The following is a 15,609-nucleotide window of genomic DNA, read 5'->3' as shown; positions in this document are numbered from 1 at the left end:
TTAGTTGATTCAGGGTATTTTCTCGATATAGGCCAGAAATGCATCTTGCCACATTGGCAACAAATTCAACAAAACACCTGGACAGGATGGGATTTAGCTCTACATTCTTTAAGGAACTAATATTACTACTAGCATTAGTATGTGTTATTCAGCACAAGAAGGATACCACAGGACTGATTGATTGACAGTGCTAGTTTCTATTCTAGGAAAAATTATTAGGGATGAGAAGACATGCAACAAAAGACAGAAAGGGTAATTTAAATGGATTGTGATGAACCTGACATTTCTTCAAAGAAATCTGTAACAAAGAATGGACAAAGCAAAAGCTATGACTTACCTCAGTTTCAGAAAAGTCTTTAGGGATCTAAAGCAAGAGCAAGGGCAAGTAACTGTGTGTGCGCAGACTGAACCAGGGATTTAAAACTGGTCCATGAGATAGGGTCAGAGGGTTACACCTACTCCATGGACAGAAAATCCTTATGAAAAATAGAGCTCAACGGCTTGGCGCCATTAAATGGAGGTAATTATATAATGGTACAATCTGCAGTTAGAGATCTGGATAGGGTAAAGAAAGAGGATGAAATATTGCTCTCAGTGTCAGGAATAGCAAGGTAGAGATTTACACAAAAGGGAAACGTTTATTAAATGGTTAGAAAAGACCTAGAAAAGAAGCCTGGAAATCGGTGAACAATATACTGTGTTACAGTACAGGACCACTGCACAGAGCCAAAGAAGTGCTGGGTCATAAATAAGGAAGCAGATTTCAAAATTAAAAGGTATGCTAATATCAGGTCATGGTGTGGTTGCATCTGGATCACTGTGTACTTAAAAACAAGAAGGATCCCACTTTTCAGAAAATGGCAACAAGGTTCATTCATGATAAAATAGCTACATCTCATGAGAAAAGATAAAAAGATTATATTGTATAATCAGATTCAAATACCTAAAAGAGCCATGCAAGGATGTGTTTAAAAAATAGATCCTTTTTACTTCCAAGATAGGGACATCACACTCAATTGAAAAGTGCAGGGAAAAAAGCTTAGCGTCAGATCCTCAGCTGATGTAAACTGATACAACTCCACTGCAGTGAGTGGAGCTACTCCAATTTACATCAGCTGAGAATCTGGCCTTTAGTCTTAGGAAGGACTTCTTTCACAGACTATTACTGGAATTAGGAATAGTTTGAAAATATAATGCAGTGAGACCAAATGGCTTGTAAGCAAATATATATATAGATATAGATACTGATATAGAAAATAAGCTTCTGAATAGCAAAATGTACTTACTATACAAAGATATGGACCTGATAGACCTCAATTCTCTCCTTCCTTAAATATATGCTTCTATCAGCCTCAAACCAGAATAATTGCCCTTCTACTTGATGGATACTTTGAATAAAGGGGATAGATTTGAAATTCAGGTCTTGAGCCTGACTTTGATAAGTATCAAATATATCAAAATCAAGAACTTTCAACTGTGACAAACAGTTTGAGTTTGCCCTAAAGGCTGGTAGCACCTTTGGTCCGCAGTTGCCAACTTTCACGCGGTAAATAAGCATCCTGACTTACACAATAAGCCAAAAATCAAGCTAATCCTATTTCAAAACACGGCCAAAACAAGCCAATACCTAAGAATCCCAACACTCTATGTGACTAGATCCTCCCCGGCGTGCAGCCTGCGACTGTGGTGGACCCACTGTGCACCTCTTACTCTCTTCCCCCTAGCTCCTGCTTGCCCACCTTTTGCCCCTGCATGCTGGGAGCCGATGAAAAAAAAAAATAGAAGCAACAAGCAACAATCTACAATCCAAAAACTAGCCAGCAAGCAACTCACAAGCCAATTAAGCCAAAAACAAGCCCAATTTCTGCATTTTTTCATGGGTTTGGCATGTCTGCTTTGGTAATGTGTTTGTGATGTGTTTATAGTTTTCAGTATAAATAGTAAAGCATTCTGGCCTATAGTTATTCTCCTTCCATTCTCTTCCACCATCCATTTCTCTCCACAGTAAATCCAATATCAGAGCCTGAGGACAATTCAAAGATGTTATTGTTGGAGGCCCAGTGCTGTGATTTCATAACACAGCTGTTCACATTCCAGCAGATGGTGGATACATACTATAAATGAAGGAATTCAACTGGAAAAATGTTTTGTTAGCAAAATAAAACCAGATTCTGCAAATCTTCCCTTGTCAGAGATAGCAAACAGCGGGACTGCATTAGGACTTAAGGGCAGGATCTGTCCCGAAGTTTTGACAGCCTAGGAAAACAACAATTTAAAAACTGGTCACAGCTGGAATTAAACAAATAATGAAGTCGCATACAATGAATTTCGGATATTATTTATTCCCCCTGTTGGACACAGAAGTGGAAATAGAAAAAAACAGAAGGGAGGAGGAGAAATGAGGAGTCATGAAGAATAAAACAGTTTTGGAAAAAAACTAAGAATAACAATTGTGAAAAAAATTCTTTATAAAGTTTTTAATCTTGGATTAAAGAGACTTTCCTTCCCCCTGCCTGAACCTTTGATAAAATGCATTCACAAAAAAACCAAATCTGCTTCAAGAGCCCAATCTATATACTGAAGTCAATGGCAAATTCCCATTGACTTCAGTGGGGCCAGCACTTGGCCCTCAATGGACGCATATTTCTGCCTATTACACACACTGCAGTTCAAAGACGACTTCAGAGGGAAAAGATGTGGAATAATTGAGGTGAAGCAATAGACAAATTAAGAAACAATAATATAAAAAAAAAAACCCAGCACCATTACAGACCTGGATGCAGATACTACGTTTTAAATTGCTACGCTTGCTGTTCTGGTGATCAAACACACAAATTTAAAATCTGCATAATTTCAGATCATTTTCTCATCACTTTGCGTGTGCTACAGTATAATCAACAGTACCACCTACCCTCATAATTCACAATTACGATGGTCAGCACGTAGTCTCTCCCAAGCATCACAGCAAGAAGCATGAATGCTCTCAGAAATAAATACAGCAAAAATGCAAGTCACTAGGACAAGTAGTTACAAATCAGAAAAACTTGTCTAATTTTGGTAACATTACTCAACAAGGAGCGATAAACAGCCAGAAGCTGGTCATTTGCAGCAGTCCTTCCTCACAGCATGCAACTGGTTGTCATGACAACACGCTCATCTCCCTTGCAGAATCTCTGTGAACAAGTCACATGCGTGTTGAACGGCACACAAGAGAAAGATTTGTTCAAGCTCCAGGGCAGAGTGGTAAGAAGTGGAATTTGCAGGGATGAGCATTACAGAACCTGACCCGTGCCTCTGAAGTCAACGGAAACTCTGCTATTGACTTCAACAGGTGCAGGTTCAAGCCTTTAAACGTGAAGCAAAGAAGAGAGACAAGGTGGGTGAGGTAATATCTTTTATTGAACCAACAAGCTTTTCTCACTCACCAACAGAAGTTGGTCGAACAAAAGATATTACTTCACCCACCTCGTCTCTCTAATATCCCAGGACTGAACTGGCACAGAACAGTTACCCTAGTTTAAGGAGGGTAAGGATACCATTGCTCATTTCACACTTTTGTGAAGGTCTGTGACTTAAAAAGGATAGAGAAGGGACAGACTGTGTGGACTATGAATAATTTAAAATCATCTTGCTTCTTAAATTTGAACAGATTCCCAAGGGAAAGATTGGGGGCCGGGGGGGGGGAGAGATCCAAAAGCAAAAGGCGATGACCTATATGGAGGTGGCAACTAAGCTGGGGAGCTGGGGCATCACTACCATAAATGAGCTGTATGAAGTGGCTGGGTTAACATTTTTATAAATCTGTGTCCCCAGGATCTTGGAATGTGGGTAAGTGATCGGAAGCCAGAAGACCCCAGTACTGTAGGCCAGCTGACTGATGAATATGTAGATAGCAGGTCTGGATGCAAGAAGCCCAAAGAGACCTGGCCCAAGCATGGGACCGTAGCAGGGGGGAACATGTGGGTTCACCCCAGCAACAGGAAGCAAGTAATCCCAAACTAGGGGGAGCAGCAGCTCCAAGACAACTTCCGAAAGGAAGTCACAGAGATCTGAGGTATTTTAATTACACCTCTACCCCAATAGAACGCAACCTGATATAACAGGAATTCGGATATAACGTGGTAAAGCAGCAGGGAGCCCCAGGCCCTTTAAATCCCCACCTGAGCCCCGCTGCCAGAGCTCCGGCGGTGATTTAAAGGGCCAGGGGCTCCCCACAGCAGCTGGAGCACCAGGCCCTTTAAATCCCCGCCAAGGCTCCAGCAGCCAGGCTCGGGCGGGGATTTAAAGGGCCAGAGGCTCCAGCTGCTGTGGGGAGTCCTGGGCCCTTTATATCCCCGCCTGAGGCCCGCTGCCAGAGCTCCGGCTGTGATTTAAAAGGACCGGGGCTCTCCGCAGCAGCTGGAGCACTGGGCCCGGCCACCGGGGCTCTGGGCTCAGGCAGTGATTTAAAGGGCCAGAGGCTCCAGCCGCTGCAGAGAGCCCCCGGGCCCTTTAAATCACTGCCGGAGAAGCCGTACTGGACCAAACCCGATATAACGTGGTCTCACCTATAAGGTGGTGAGATTCTTTGGCTCCCGAGGCCCGCGTTATATTGGGGTAGAGGTGTATCAGGGAACTGGGCACAAGCGGGCAGACTGCCTAGGGATCAGGCACCGGGGGCTGACAGTGAGCCACTACAAGTTAACTGACTGACTGTCCAACTGTATAGAGATAACTATATTACTTGGCCTCCAGAGGGAGGAAATTACACAGCCGGGGCATACAATGTACAGGCAGCAAAGTTCATTCCCCGGGCATTTGTGCATATATCTTGCTGTACTAATGGGAACTCCCAGATCTCCAATGCAGGCAGAAGGTTAGTGGAGAGACATTCAAGGGGTGGAGGGACACTGGCACTGCCTGCATCTTAGTAAAACCCTTGTGATGAAAACTCAGTAGGTGCTGGCAGGCAGAGAGACAGGGGTGAAAGCTTCAAGGGTAAAATAATTTGCCCTGCCTATACCAAATCCTCAAACCCTGCTAGGTTTATACAGGGAAGCTGCTGGTGGAAACGTTAGAGGCTATTCCATTTAATATTTTACTGGAAAATGGTGTGAATTTAGCCCCGTTCCAAATATGCAGCAGAGGCCAGGAAACAGGTTGGACCACCCACAGTAGCCAGCTGCTCCTGAAGATATAAATGAAGCAGCTAGGAGAAGGAAAATGGATCTTTTCCCCTCTGTTTGTCACCATCTCACCAACAGTGAGAATTCAAGTGAGGGAGCGTGTGGAGGTGGGACTTACTTCTCCACTCACTCCAGTATGAGAGAGACAAATTGGTCTGTTGAGCTCAATGTGGTGTAAAGACGTGAGATATCAATGCATATAGTCTAGCACAGTTCCTTATGGGCGGGTAAATGGGTGGATATCTGAAGTTTTTGTCCTATTTCCTGCCTACCTGCAGCCAACTCTTGATTGAATGTAACCCCTTGTATTAAAACAGTAACCCCCTTACAAAAAAATCAGACAAATAAATAGAACATAATATTCATAAATTATAACAGAGCAACTCAAAATCTGTCACAAAACTCATGGCACTGAGAACCTAATATCTAATATTAACCAAATGTTTTCTTCATTTGTTCATTCCTTCATTTGTTTCTTCATTTCTTCTTCTAGTTATTAGGATAACAAATTCATAGATTATTTTAACAAATGTTTATAATGCACAGCCATTGTCTAAATGTTTAATTTAAAAAAAAATTTGCTGTTGATAGGTTTCAGAGTAGCAGCTGTGTTGGTCTGTATCCGCAAAAAGAACAGGAGTACTTGTGGCACCTTAGAGACTAACAAATTTATTTGAGCATAAGATTTCGTGGGCTACATCTGAGGAAGTGGGGTGTAGCCCACGAAATCTTATGCTCAAATAAATTTGTTAGTCTCTAAGGTGCCACAAGTATTCCTGTTCTTTTTGCTGTTGATATTCGTCACTACAGGCCTTTGAACAATTATTCTGATTATGTTTGTAAATTAAGTTTCTCTCCTTAATTAGGATTAATTTTAGATTTTTCTAACACATATAAATATTTGGTACATATTATATCGTTATGACATATTAGAGAGACTGGGCATATTGATAAATTAATACCACGGCATTTCACCTCTTACACATTATGCAGATAAATTTCCCCATCCTATTACAAATAACTTTAGACATACAATCTTCCTGTTGTAATTTGATGTCAGAATATTTTATTCTTCTGCCACTCTATTGTGTCTAAACAGTCAAAAGGAAAGGAACAAGGAAAACACACAAATATTTGCTTTGCTTGAGCACCAGCATATAAAGAATTACCTGTGAAATTCACTCAGCAATCTTTAATTGAGTTTTAATGTAGTGTCACTGTACAAAAAAGTCTCAAGGTACAGCATTCTTAGTCATTCAAACCAATAGCTGTTCAAATACGAAATTAAAAAAGAATGACCTTTGTCATTCTCATCTGGGGGGAGAGGGGGAGTATCTGAACATAGGCTATTATTCACTAGTATAGTTCAGCGTGTGCCTCATTGAGGTATATGTTTAAATACCTTGCTGAAACAGGGCCTCAAATAATGCGTATAAAAGAGACAAATTATTGTTGCTTTGAAAGAAAAATTTCTTTCTTCTAACATCAAAAGTGTTATCAGAGAGACTTCATTCTCCTGCTTCAATCTCAAAACCAGGTCAAGATCAATGGGTAAGTAAAAAGAAAGAGGCATCTCCCAGACCCTTTTGTTTTTGGCAATGTTCAGTTTTGTAAACCACAAATGCATTTTGTTGATTTGGATTTTATTGTAGCCTAGTCTAAATAGCTTCATCCTCGTGGCACAGAAAACGACTAATTATTTGCTATAGCAAGTGAGATAGTTACCCAGCCGATAAATACAATTGCTACAGCAGGTAAGCATCAAGCCAGCCAATAAATACAATTGCTATAGCAGGTAAGCATCAACATTAGTGGGTCTCTTTCAAATGGTTATTTAAGAAGCTGGTTCTTTATTTTGTCCACTAGATGGCATAAGATTTTCCTTTTAAAAAATCAGTTCAATACACAGTAGGGTCTAGCTCTAACTTTTTTTATGTTCATTGGGAACGAAGCTGTTGCATTTTTAAGGTACTCTCTCATCACACAGTATTCCAAAGCACAAATCGTTCCTGTTGACCAAAATTGGTGTTCCTCAACAATATAGTTCTTCTCTGCAGACCAGAAAAAATGGATTGCTGTGTAATTGTGAGCTCTGGTACCTACCCCACTGAATAGTGCCCTCTTGAAGGAACAAACAGCAGCAGTTTGCTTCTCCTCTCTTACAGCTTGGTGTGACAAATTACTAGGCAAGCCTCTGCTCTCTCTTTTCCCCTCTGAGAACAGGATTCTACAAGGCATTATAATATATTTTAGAGACACGCTTATTTGGATAGGTGACAAATAAAAATACAGGACCTAATTCTCCTCTCACATCAATGCGAATCAGGAGTAACTCCACTGAAATCAATGGTATTTCACTGGTATAAAACTGCTGTAAGTGAAACTAGGAGACCGATAAGAGTTTCATTTGAAAGCATTTCACAATTCAGATACAACATAAGCGTTATCTAGAACAAGCAAGCAAAATAGTAAGCATCAGTCTGCAAAGACAGAAACCAAAAGTGATGAACACAGAATGTCCCCCTGACCCCAAGCTACAGAATGCCTACAAAGCTAAAGAGAAGCCTGTGCATTGTGGTGCTCTCTGTTATACAGCTGGGACCAGATTCTGCACCCTGGAATATACCTGTGTAGGGAATTTAAGCTTTTGACTGTAGTTAGTGTACAATATCTGAGTGACCTTTATAAAGCCATTTCACTTCAGTTTCCCAAGTGCCAGATGTGGTATTGTGAGGCTTAATTATCAAGTGTTGAGATATTTTCACATAATGAAGCACTACAGAGTTCAGGATCTCCTGCACCGTAGCCTTTTTCAGTACAAGGTCTGCTTTGCCTAGGAATGACTGTAAATACATGTAGTTTGAGTTACCTTCAGCCCATTGTCATATTACTTATTTTTAACATGAGATATTAAAGATAGAACATATGTCCTAATTTCACCATAATAAATATATGTCATAAAACCCTTATATTGAAGAGCAACAACAGGCTCTGGACCCACAGTTTCTCCAGTAAAAACCAACCTCTCTTAGAGAATACAGAAAGATAGTCAATGTTTAGTATTTACTGAAGTCAGTGAAGTCATATTTAATTCCCACTTAATTAGGGGGAAGAGGGGAAAAATATAATAGGAACATAGTAAGTTCTTGAAAATCCATTTCGATTATTAACAGACTCGAGAAATTGACAATTTTGGGGCGGAAGTTAGGATGAAAATTTGAAATTGGAAAAAATCTACATTAAAAGTGAGATATTGGACAAATGGTATTAGGAGAGAATTTTGCTAGCATTAAAAACTCTATATCCCTCTGACCTCAGAAGAGCACAATATGGAGAAGCAAATGCTAGATTGTGCTTCTCAGGAGGAGCAATTGCATAAAATGCAGCAATTCATTCTGAGGTTTCAAGGGGATTCTTGTTAGCATTTTCTGTACATACTGAATTCAGCTAATTAAAGGGCAGTGAAGCTGGACAGTTGAGAGTGGTGCAAAGACATAATTTGAATGATGGATGAACTAAAACTGCTTTATTCTGACAGGTCCATTTACAGTAATGTGCAAATGCATTAGAACAAGCTTCTTTTTCACATTTTTTTATGATTCATTCAAAATACAACATAAAATTGAATTATAACAAGTCTCAAATTAAATCTGTTTTACTTTTTTTAAAATCAGCATTTTGTATGGCAAAACTTGGCAGCAATAACTGCTTTGTATCTCTCAGGCACTGTTGCTATGTGTTTCTCTAGGTTTATGCATATCTATTCCTTCTAATCTGCTGCAGCAACTGTCATCTCCATTGTTCAAGTTTAGTTCCTTTCTGAGTTAAGAGAATCCCGTGTATAACCAGGTTGAGGTCTAATAGAAGGCCACACAAGGCTAATAAGTTCCTCACGCTACTATTCTTAGTTTAAAGCAGGCCTGCACAACGTGCGGCCCACGCGGGCTCACTGTGCGGCCCGCGGGGGCGGGTGAGTAGGTGGGTTCACTGTCCGGCCTGCGGGGGGGTGAGTAGGCAAGCAGCGTGTGAGGGAGGGGGGCTGAGGAGACGAGCGGATGGGCAGTGGCAGGGGGTGAGTAGATGGGGGGGTAGGTGAGCCGGGATGGGGGGGTAGGCTGAGGAGACAAGCAGGCAGGCAGTGGTGGGGGGTGAGTAGGCGAGCCGGGGGACCGAGGAGGTGAGTAGTGGCGGGGGGGGGGGCAGGTGAGCCAGTGGCGGGGGAGGAGGCGGCTGAGGAGGCGAGCAGGCAGGCAGTGGCTGGGGGTGAGTAGGCGAGCAGGGGGCAGGCAATGGGGGGGGGCAGGTGAGCCGGCAGCTGAGGAGGCGAGCGGGCAGGCAGTGGCAGGGGGTGAGTAGGCGAGCCGGGGTGGGGCTGAGGCGAGCGGGCAGGCAATGGCGGGGCGGGCAGGTGAGCCAGCGGGGGGGAAGGGGAGCTGAGGAGGCAAGTGGTGAGTCAGTGGCTGACCTGTTCTACTGATCTGGTCTGACTCCCATCCCCTCTCCAAGGGTTGCAGCTGTCTGGAGGTGCTGCCTTCCACGCTTGCTCATTCACACTTCATTCATTCAACAGGGCAATTGATTACAAAGTGTGGGGAAGATCTTATTCTACTTCTAGCAAAAAGACAGTTTTCTTTTACCTTAATTATACTACTTTAGGGGCCCACTATAACATATTACCAAGGTTCAATACCGCTGTTTCAGTGGGGCGGCGCTAGGGAAGGAGGGTTTGTTTCCATGGGGCAGGTGGCGCTGGGTGGGGGGTTGTTTTGGGGGAGGGGAGCTGGGTGGCACTGGAGGGGGTTGTTTCGGCAGTGCTGGGGGGGTTGTTTCCGCGGGCCGGGCGCTGCTGGGGGGGTTGTGTTCAGGGGGGCTGGGTGGCGCTGGGGGGGAGCTGTTTCAGCGGCACTGGGGGGGGCTCCGAGTGGGGCCAGGGGGGTTTCGGCCCTCAGCTGTTTTCTTTGAAGTAATATGGCCCTCGCTGCTTTACGAGTTGTGCAGGCCTGGTTTAAAGTCTGTAAACTATAGTTCTTTCAAAATAATGATAACTTACACGCTCTCTTTAATGCTTTTGGTGCAATTAACACACGTTTTTGAGGCATGAAGAGAGTTTTAGCATTACTCCCATACAAAGTATTTTATCTGCCTAAATATTTATATGGCTCCCATACGACTGAGCACTTCACACACATTAAGAAATTTATCTTTGTAACAGTCCTGGAAGGTGAAGGAGTACAATTCTCATTTAACACATCAGGAACAATGACTTGCCCAAGGTCACAAAGGAAATCTGGGTCTGTACTGGGAACTGTTTCCAGATTTCCTCAGGCCCAATGCAGTGGACAAGACCAACCACCGTTTGCAGAGTACACTACATACAGCCATCTTCTGTTTCACCACAAAGGGTCTTCATGGCTACCCTTTCTCATCCAGAAAGAACACACTACCTCATCCATTCCTATTTCAAAACTGGTTTAATTTGATCAGTAACAATAATAATTAAAAAAAAGAGAACATCTCATTTTTAAGTGTAGATTGGTTGCCCTGCTTCTTCACTTTTTTTAGTGTCATACTCAACATGTGCATTAGACTGATAGCATACTGGAGGGCCCTGGGATTCCTGATGGCAGCCACAGCACCTCACATCATGTTAGTACTAAGTGAAAAGAGCAAGTTACGCTGATGACAAATCACTACACTCAGTATTGAGACATGAATGCATGAAACAAACAGTAAAGCCAATACTTCATACAGTACATTTCCAATAATCTACATACAAAGAAGGATGTACTACGGAGACAGGTAATTAAGGTCATCTGAGGGACTTCTTAAATGCAACCTCAACTTTTTGTTCCCTGGATTTCTGAGGTTTGTTTGTTATTACCTTTACTCATTTTGTCTTCCTATTTGACAGGGAACTTAACTTCAGCTGCATGCAGTTTTCTGTATGGCAACATGTTCTATATTACACATGCATTTTCCTGTCACTGTATGTTTGTTGTTGAAAGACATCGTGAAAGAGATGTGTTTTACAGAAGGGAATTTGGGTGGCAGAATGAGTGTTTGAAAATATGGGAAGATTTTGACTGTGGGAGAAGGAGATGAGATCGGATCTTCTGTAGAACTTGAGGGATGTTGGTAACTTGGAAGTTTATTTTTGAGTATCTCATTGCACTCAGTTTAAACCTCCCATTAGAAACTTTTCTCATAGCATATACCTGGCTCTTGGTATTAAGTGAAATCGGAGTAATTCATCATCTTCTATACATCCATCCAGCATTAAAAAGACTATTGTGTTAAATCTGCTTAGTTCTTTTGCTCTCATCATCTTAGTACTATAATTTTACAAATATGAGGCTCTGTCTCCATACTTCATAGGAGCTAGTTTATATGCCTATCTGACCCTGTTACATTTGATAAAATAAAGCAATTTATAGTAAATTATATTGACAAATCCTTATTAAACACTGTAACATGGTCGTCCGCCCTCTGAGAGCCCCCTCATGGCTGGGATTAACTCACAAAATGCTTGTGTCCAATAACAGAACCCCTTCTTGGGGTCTGGTTTATTCATATAAAATAAACTCAATATAAATCCTCTTCTCCAGTTTCATATAGCACCTCCACCCCGAGTTCTGTCCACCTTGAAGTTTCCAAGCAAAGTACAGCTTTTCCACCCTTCCCCAGCTCCACTCAGTCTCTTCCCTCTCCTGGAATCAGGTAAAGTTCGAACTGTCTCTTTATTCCCAAGACTATGAGGTAGTCTTGCCCCCCACAGTTGCTTCCTCAAGCCAGCTACAGCTTTCCCGGCTTTGCCCTATCTGGAACTTCCAACCCTACATCTTGTTACCAGCTACCACTTAAGCCCTCACTCTTTCTTAGGTCTTTCCCTTATTAGAGGCCTGACTGGGTCTGCCAAGTCACTGGTCACATGACCTTCATTTTCGCTATCTGGAAAGGTGATTTAAGTTTCTCACAGGTGGACGGAGGGCCACCTCCCCTGAAGGGGCCAGCCACCCTGTGACAATTACCTAAGAAGAACCATTTAAAATCAGAAAAATACTGTATTTTTGTGTCCACTTGGATTAGTCTAATCACGTTAGTAGTTCACAGTAGACAGTGGTTCAATTCACAGAACTATAATAGAAGGGTGGCAATCTTATGTCAAGCAGCCTAGCATTTGGGAAGAATAGTACAGAAGGATAGAAGTATATCAGTGTGAGAGAGCTATGCAAACTTCACAATGATTTTCCAGAACTGCATGTGGGAATTTCACTGGTTTGTGCAATTCAGCCCTCCCAACATTTTGCTTTATGCAAAATATTTCGGCAAAGTAACTATTCTCATTTTGAAAACTTGAGACAAACTCCTTTTAAAGGTACGTGAGCCCAGAACACAAAAACTCCAAAAGTTTCCTTAATCGTGAAACACAAACTAGAATACATCACTAACATAAATCTGCTCCTTAAAAATGTAAATATGCCAAATTTACAATAAAAACAAGAAGATCATCTCAGTACAGGATGTACCACCATCAACTACTGAGTTCCGTTGATATTATGGAAAAAGAATGTCTGGTCACTATGAACAAGTTATCATACATTGCAGAATACTGAGAGATGCATCACATGTAAAAGGGAAGAGTCTGCTTAGCCCAGCTTTAAAAAAATATAATATATGACATGTAAAATTTTGCTGATACACCCAGAGGTGGTCATGAAAGTTACAAAATGATAAGCTTGATGTTATTTCTCTGCTTGTCTCTCTTCCAAAATTTCAGCAAATATTTTAAGCATCAATGGGCAGAACCCTATTGATTTTGGTGAAAACTGTAAAACTGGAAGGGAAAAATGGAGACACAGGGCCCCTATCATCTAGTAGGTAGACCCAGCAGCTTCAATCAGGTCTGTAATTGCCTATTGCACAAAGAACCTGTTGATGGCAGCCATTAATAACTTCCAGCATAACTCCTCCCATCTCTGCTCTGCCCATCACCTCAATAGAGTTTAAATGCTACCGTGGGACTTATTTCTTTTCTGACTGGGAGATAATGTAACAAATTACAGAATCTTACCTATACATATGTCCCTGAAATAGAGGGGGATGGAGGGTGGCACACAGGAGGTTGGGGGCAGGGGGGAATGGAGGGATGCAAGAAGACCACAGTGCTTGAAATAAGCTCAGCCAAAGAAACAAACGTGTGAGACTTTCCAGTTTTCCTACTAGAGATGGGTGAAAAACAGCAACACTGACAAGATGCCTCTTTCTTGACACAGCTCACAAATCTCTCATGTTTTCACATGTTCATTTTAAAAGGTTTTTTAAAAACATAAATGTGATAGATATGGCACTCTCCAGCAATATCCTTGGAAGACCTTATTGTATTAAGTGTATGTATTAAGGTGGGCCAGGATTGTATGCAACTTCCCTAGTGAGGCAATGTGACAGATGCAAGACCCGGAAGCATAAAGGATTTCAAAAGACTATATTGAATTGTGCCAGATAAGTTTGGACTTTTTGGGACAATAAGTGTTAAGTGTATTTCCTAGGGAATTCCTGAGGACTGGCTAATGGAAATTCCACATCTCCAGTTATGTGAAAACCCAGCCGTTTGAAGCTAGACCTGAGGAGAGGGCCATTGTCTGCTGATTACCTATTGCAGAAGGCTAGGATAAAAAAACTGAGTTACATAAAGACATGGTCAATCTGCCATGCCTTTGTTCTGGATCTAACATAGATGAACTTGTAACAAAGGAGAAAACCCAGTTGTGGGTTTTGAAGCACGAAAACCTACCAGACCCCTAGGTTGGAGTTGGGGGTAACCTGTGGAAAACTTTTTAGCACGTGTGTAGGTTCTTTTATTGTTCTCTGTTTTCTCTGTAATGATTTTACCTTAAGAAAAAAATGTGCTTGCTCAGAAGAGGCTGTCTGATAATTTATAACACAGCCTTCCAAGCCAAAGTGAAGAACAGGTGCTGGCCTTTCTAGGCAGTATGTCTTTCTGGGGGATATCACAGTATAAAACAGGGAGTTGTGCAGCTTTATAATATCTGGTCAAGCAGGAGGGGGCAAGGATCCCTACCCAGAGACAGGTGACAGCTGGAAACCTGAGACCTGACTGGAAACTCCTGGAGTGGACCACCAAAGGGAGAATAAAGGTACAGTTACCTGAAACTATGACTATAGATATAAAACAATTTTATTTACTGTGGAATGACTTTTATTATTATTTAAAACGTTGAGATAAAATTTAAAAAACACAATTTTAAAAATTGTGGTTGGTGTTTTTTAATCTAATTTTGTTGCCTTTCCTAAATCACCTGTCTCATATTCACTGTTGTAATCCTGTTCACTCTTCACAATTTCTATACTCCGCTCCCCTGACTCCTCCGCCCCACATTTTGCAGAAAGCAGGGTAGATAAAAATGGATGATTAATTTTTTATTTAAGTACAGTTTTATTTAAAAAAAATATATCTATCTAAAATTAAATCATAATCTATTGAAATAATTTAAATTAAATAGAACAAATTCAAACAGCACGTTTGCTGCCAAGTTTTAAAGACAGTCAAACCACTGGTGGAAATCACTGGCTAAGCACCTGGAACCAGAGGCAATACTGTGTTTTGGCTTGCAGAAGTGATACCATTTTAGGCTTGTTTCATGGGTTTCTTGGTGGGATTTGAGATAGATATGATTTTTTTTCTTATTTGCTAAGCACCAATGAATAGCATTCATAATGGATGATATTCCTAAATGTACTGCTATAGCTGTGTTCAATAGTTAAGGAGTCTGTTTAAAATAAATACATAGAACGTTAATTAAAAAAATTAAGGCCATGGTTTCAGTGCTTTTGTCCCTAAGAGCTTTTCTGTTTACTTGCTCTGCATCTTTCCCCACATTTGCTATTCCCCTGGGCATGGCACTCTAATGTATAAAACAAAATATAATTGACCTACTGTGCAAATGCCAGATGTGAACTTTTCTCCAAATGAAATTTCTCTTATGTATTAAGCACAAATAAAAAGAAAGATTAAAAAGTATATTTGTAGTCAGCAACTACCGGTTACTGTGGGTGTGCGGGGTATAAATAAATAAATAGAGGTATGCACTCCCTCTCTCTCTAAAGAGGACAAAAATATTCTTGTCAAATAAATCAAAGTTAGAAATAGCTGATCCCAAGTTAGGTCCAACATATGTATGAAGTTCCCAATCATCTCAATGTTCTTCTTTGGGGAGAGAGGGTTGAGATGCAATTATACTACCATACATTCCATATTAGAGTTTATGATATTATTTCACATTATTGTTGAAACTTCTCCAAAGGGAATTAAACTGAAGCTATCAGAGGCATTTAAGGTCTGGACCTGCAAGGTGCTGGTCACCTACAAGGTGCTGGTCACCTCCAAGAGGTGCTAAGCACCCTGGACTCTGCTCAGTGCCTCTCA

The 15,609-nt window shown here is 41.3% G+C and overlaps 1 protein-coding gene across 8 annotated transcripts in view; it reads right to left on the bottom strand.

Annotated features, from left to right (window-relative positions):
- Positions 1–15,609, bottom strand: part of APBB2 (amyloid beta precursor protein binding family B member 2) — a 336,412-nt gene that overhangs the window by 128,378 nt on the left and 192,425 nt on the right. The window contains exon 1 of one of the 8 annotated variants that reach the window (XM_045018111.1): positions 2,912–2,961. The exons of the other annotated variants lie outside the window; for them this stretch is intronic. Within the exon in view, the coding sequence (XP_044874046.1) occupies positions 2,912–2,960 (49 nt within the window). The 5' untranslated portion in view covers position 2,961. Of the gene's footprint in view, positions 1–2,911; positions 2,962–15,609 lie in introns of those variants that run through there. 8 annotated transcript variants of the gene reach the window in all.

The sequence above is a fragment of the Mauremys mutica genome, chromosome 5, assembly GCF_020497125.1.
Source record: "Mauremys mutica isolate MM-2020 ecotype Southern chromosome 5, ASM2049712v1, whole genome shotgun sequence".
Classification (NCBI taxonomy): domain Eukaryota; kingdom Metazoa; phylum Chordata; order Testudines; family Geoemydidae; genus Mauremys; species Mauremys mutica.
Note: the sequence above shows the minus strand (reverse complement) of the source record. Positions and strands in the feature narration are given on the sequence as shown.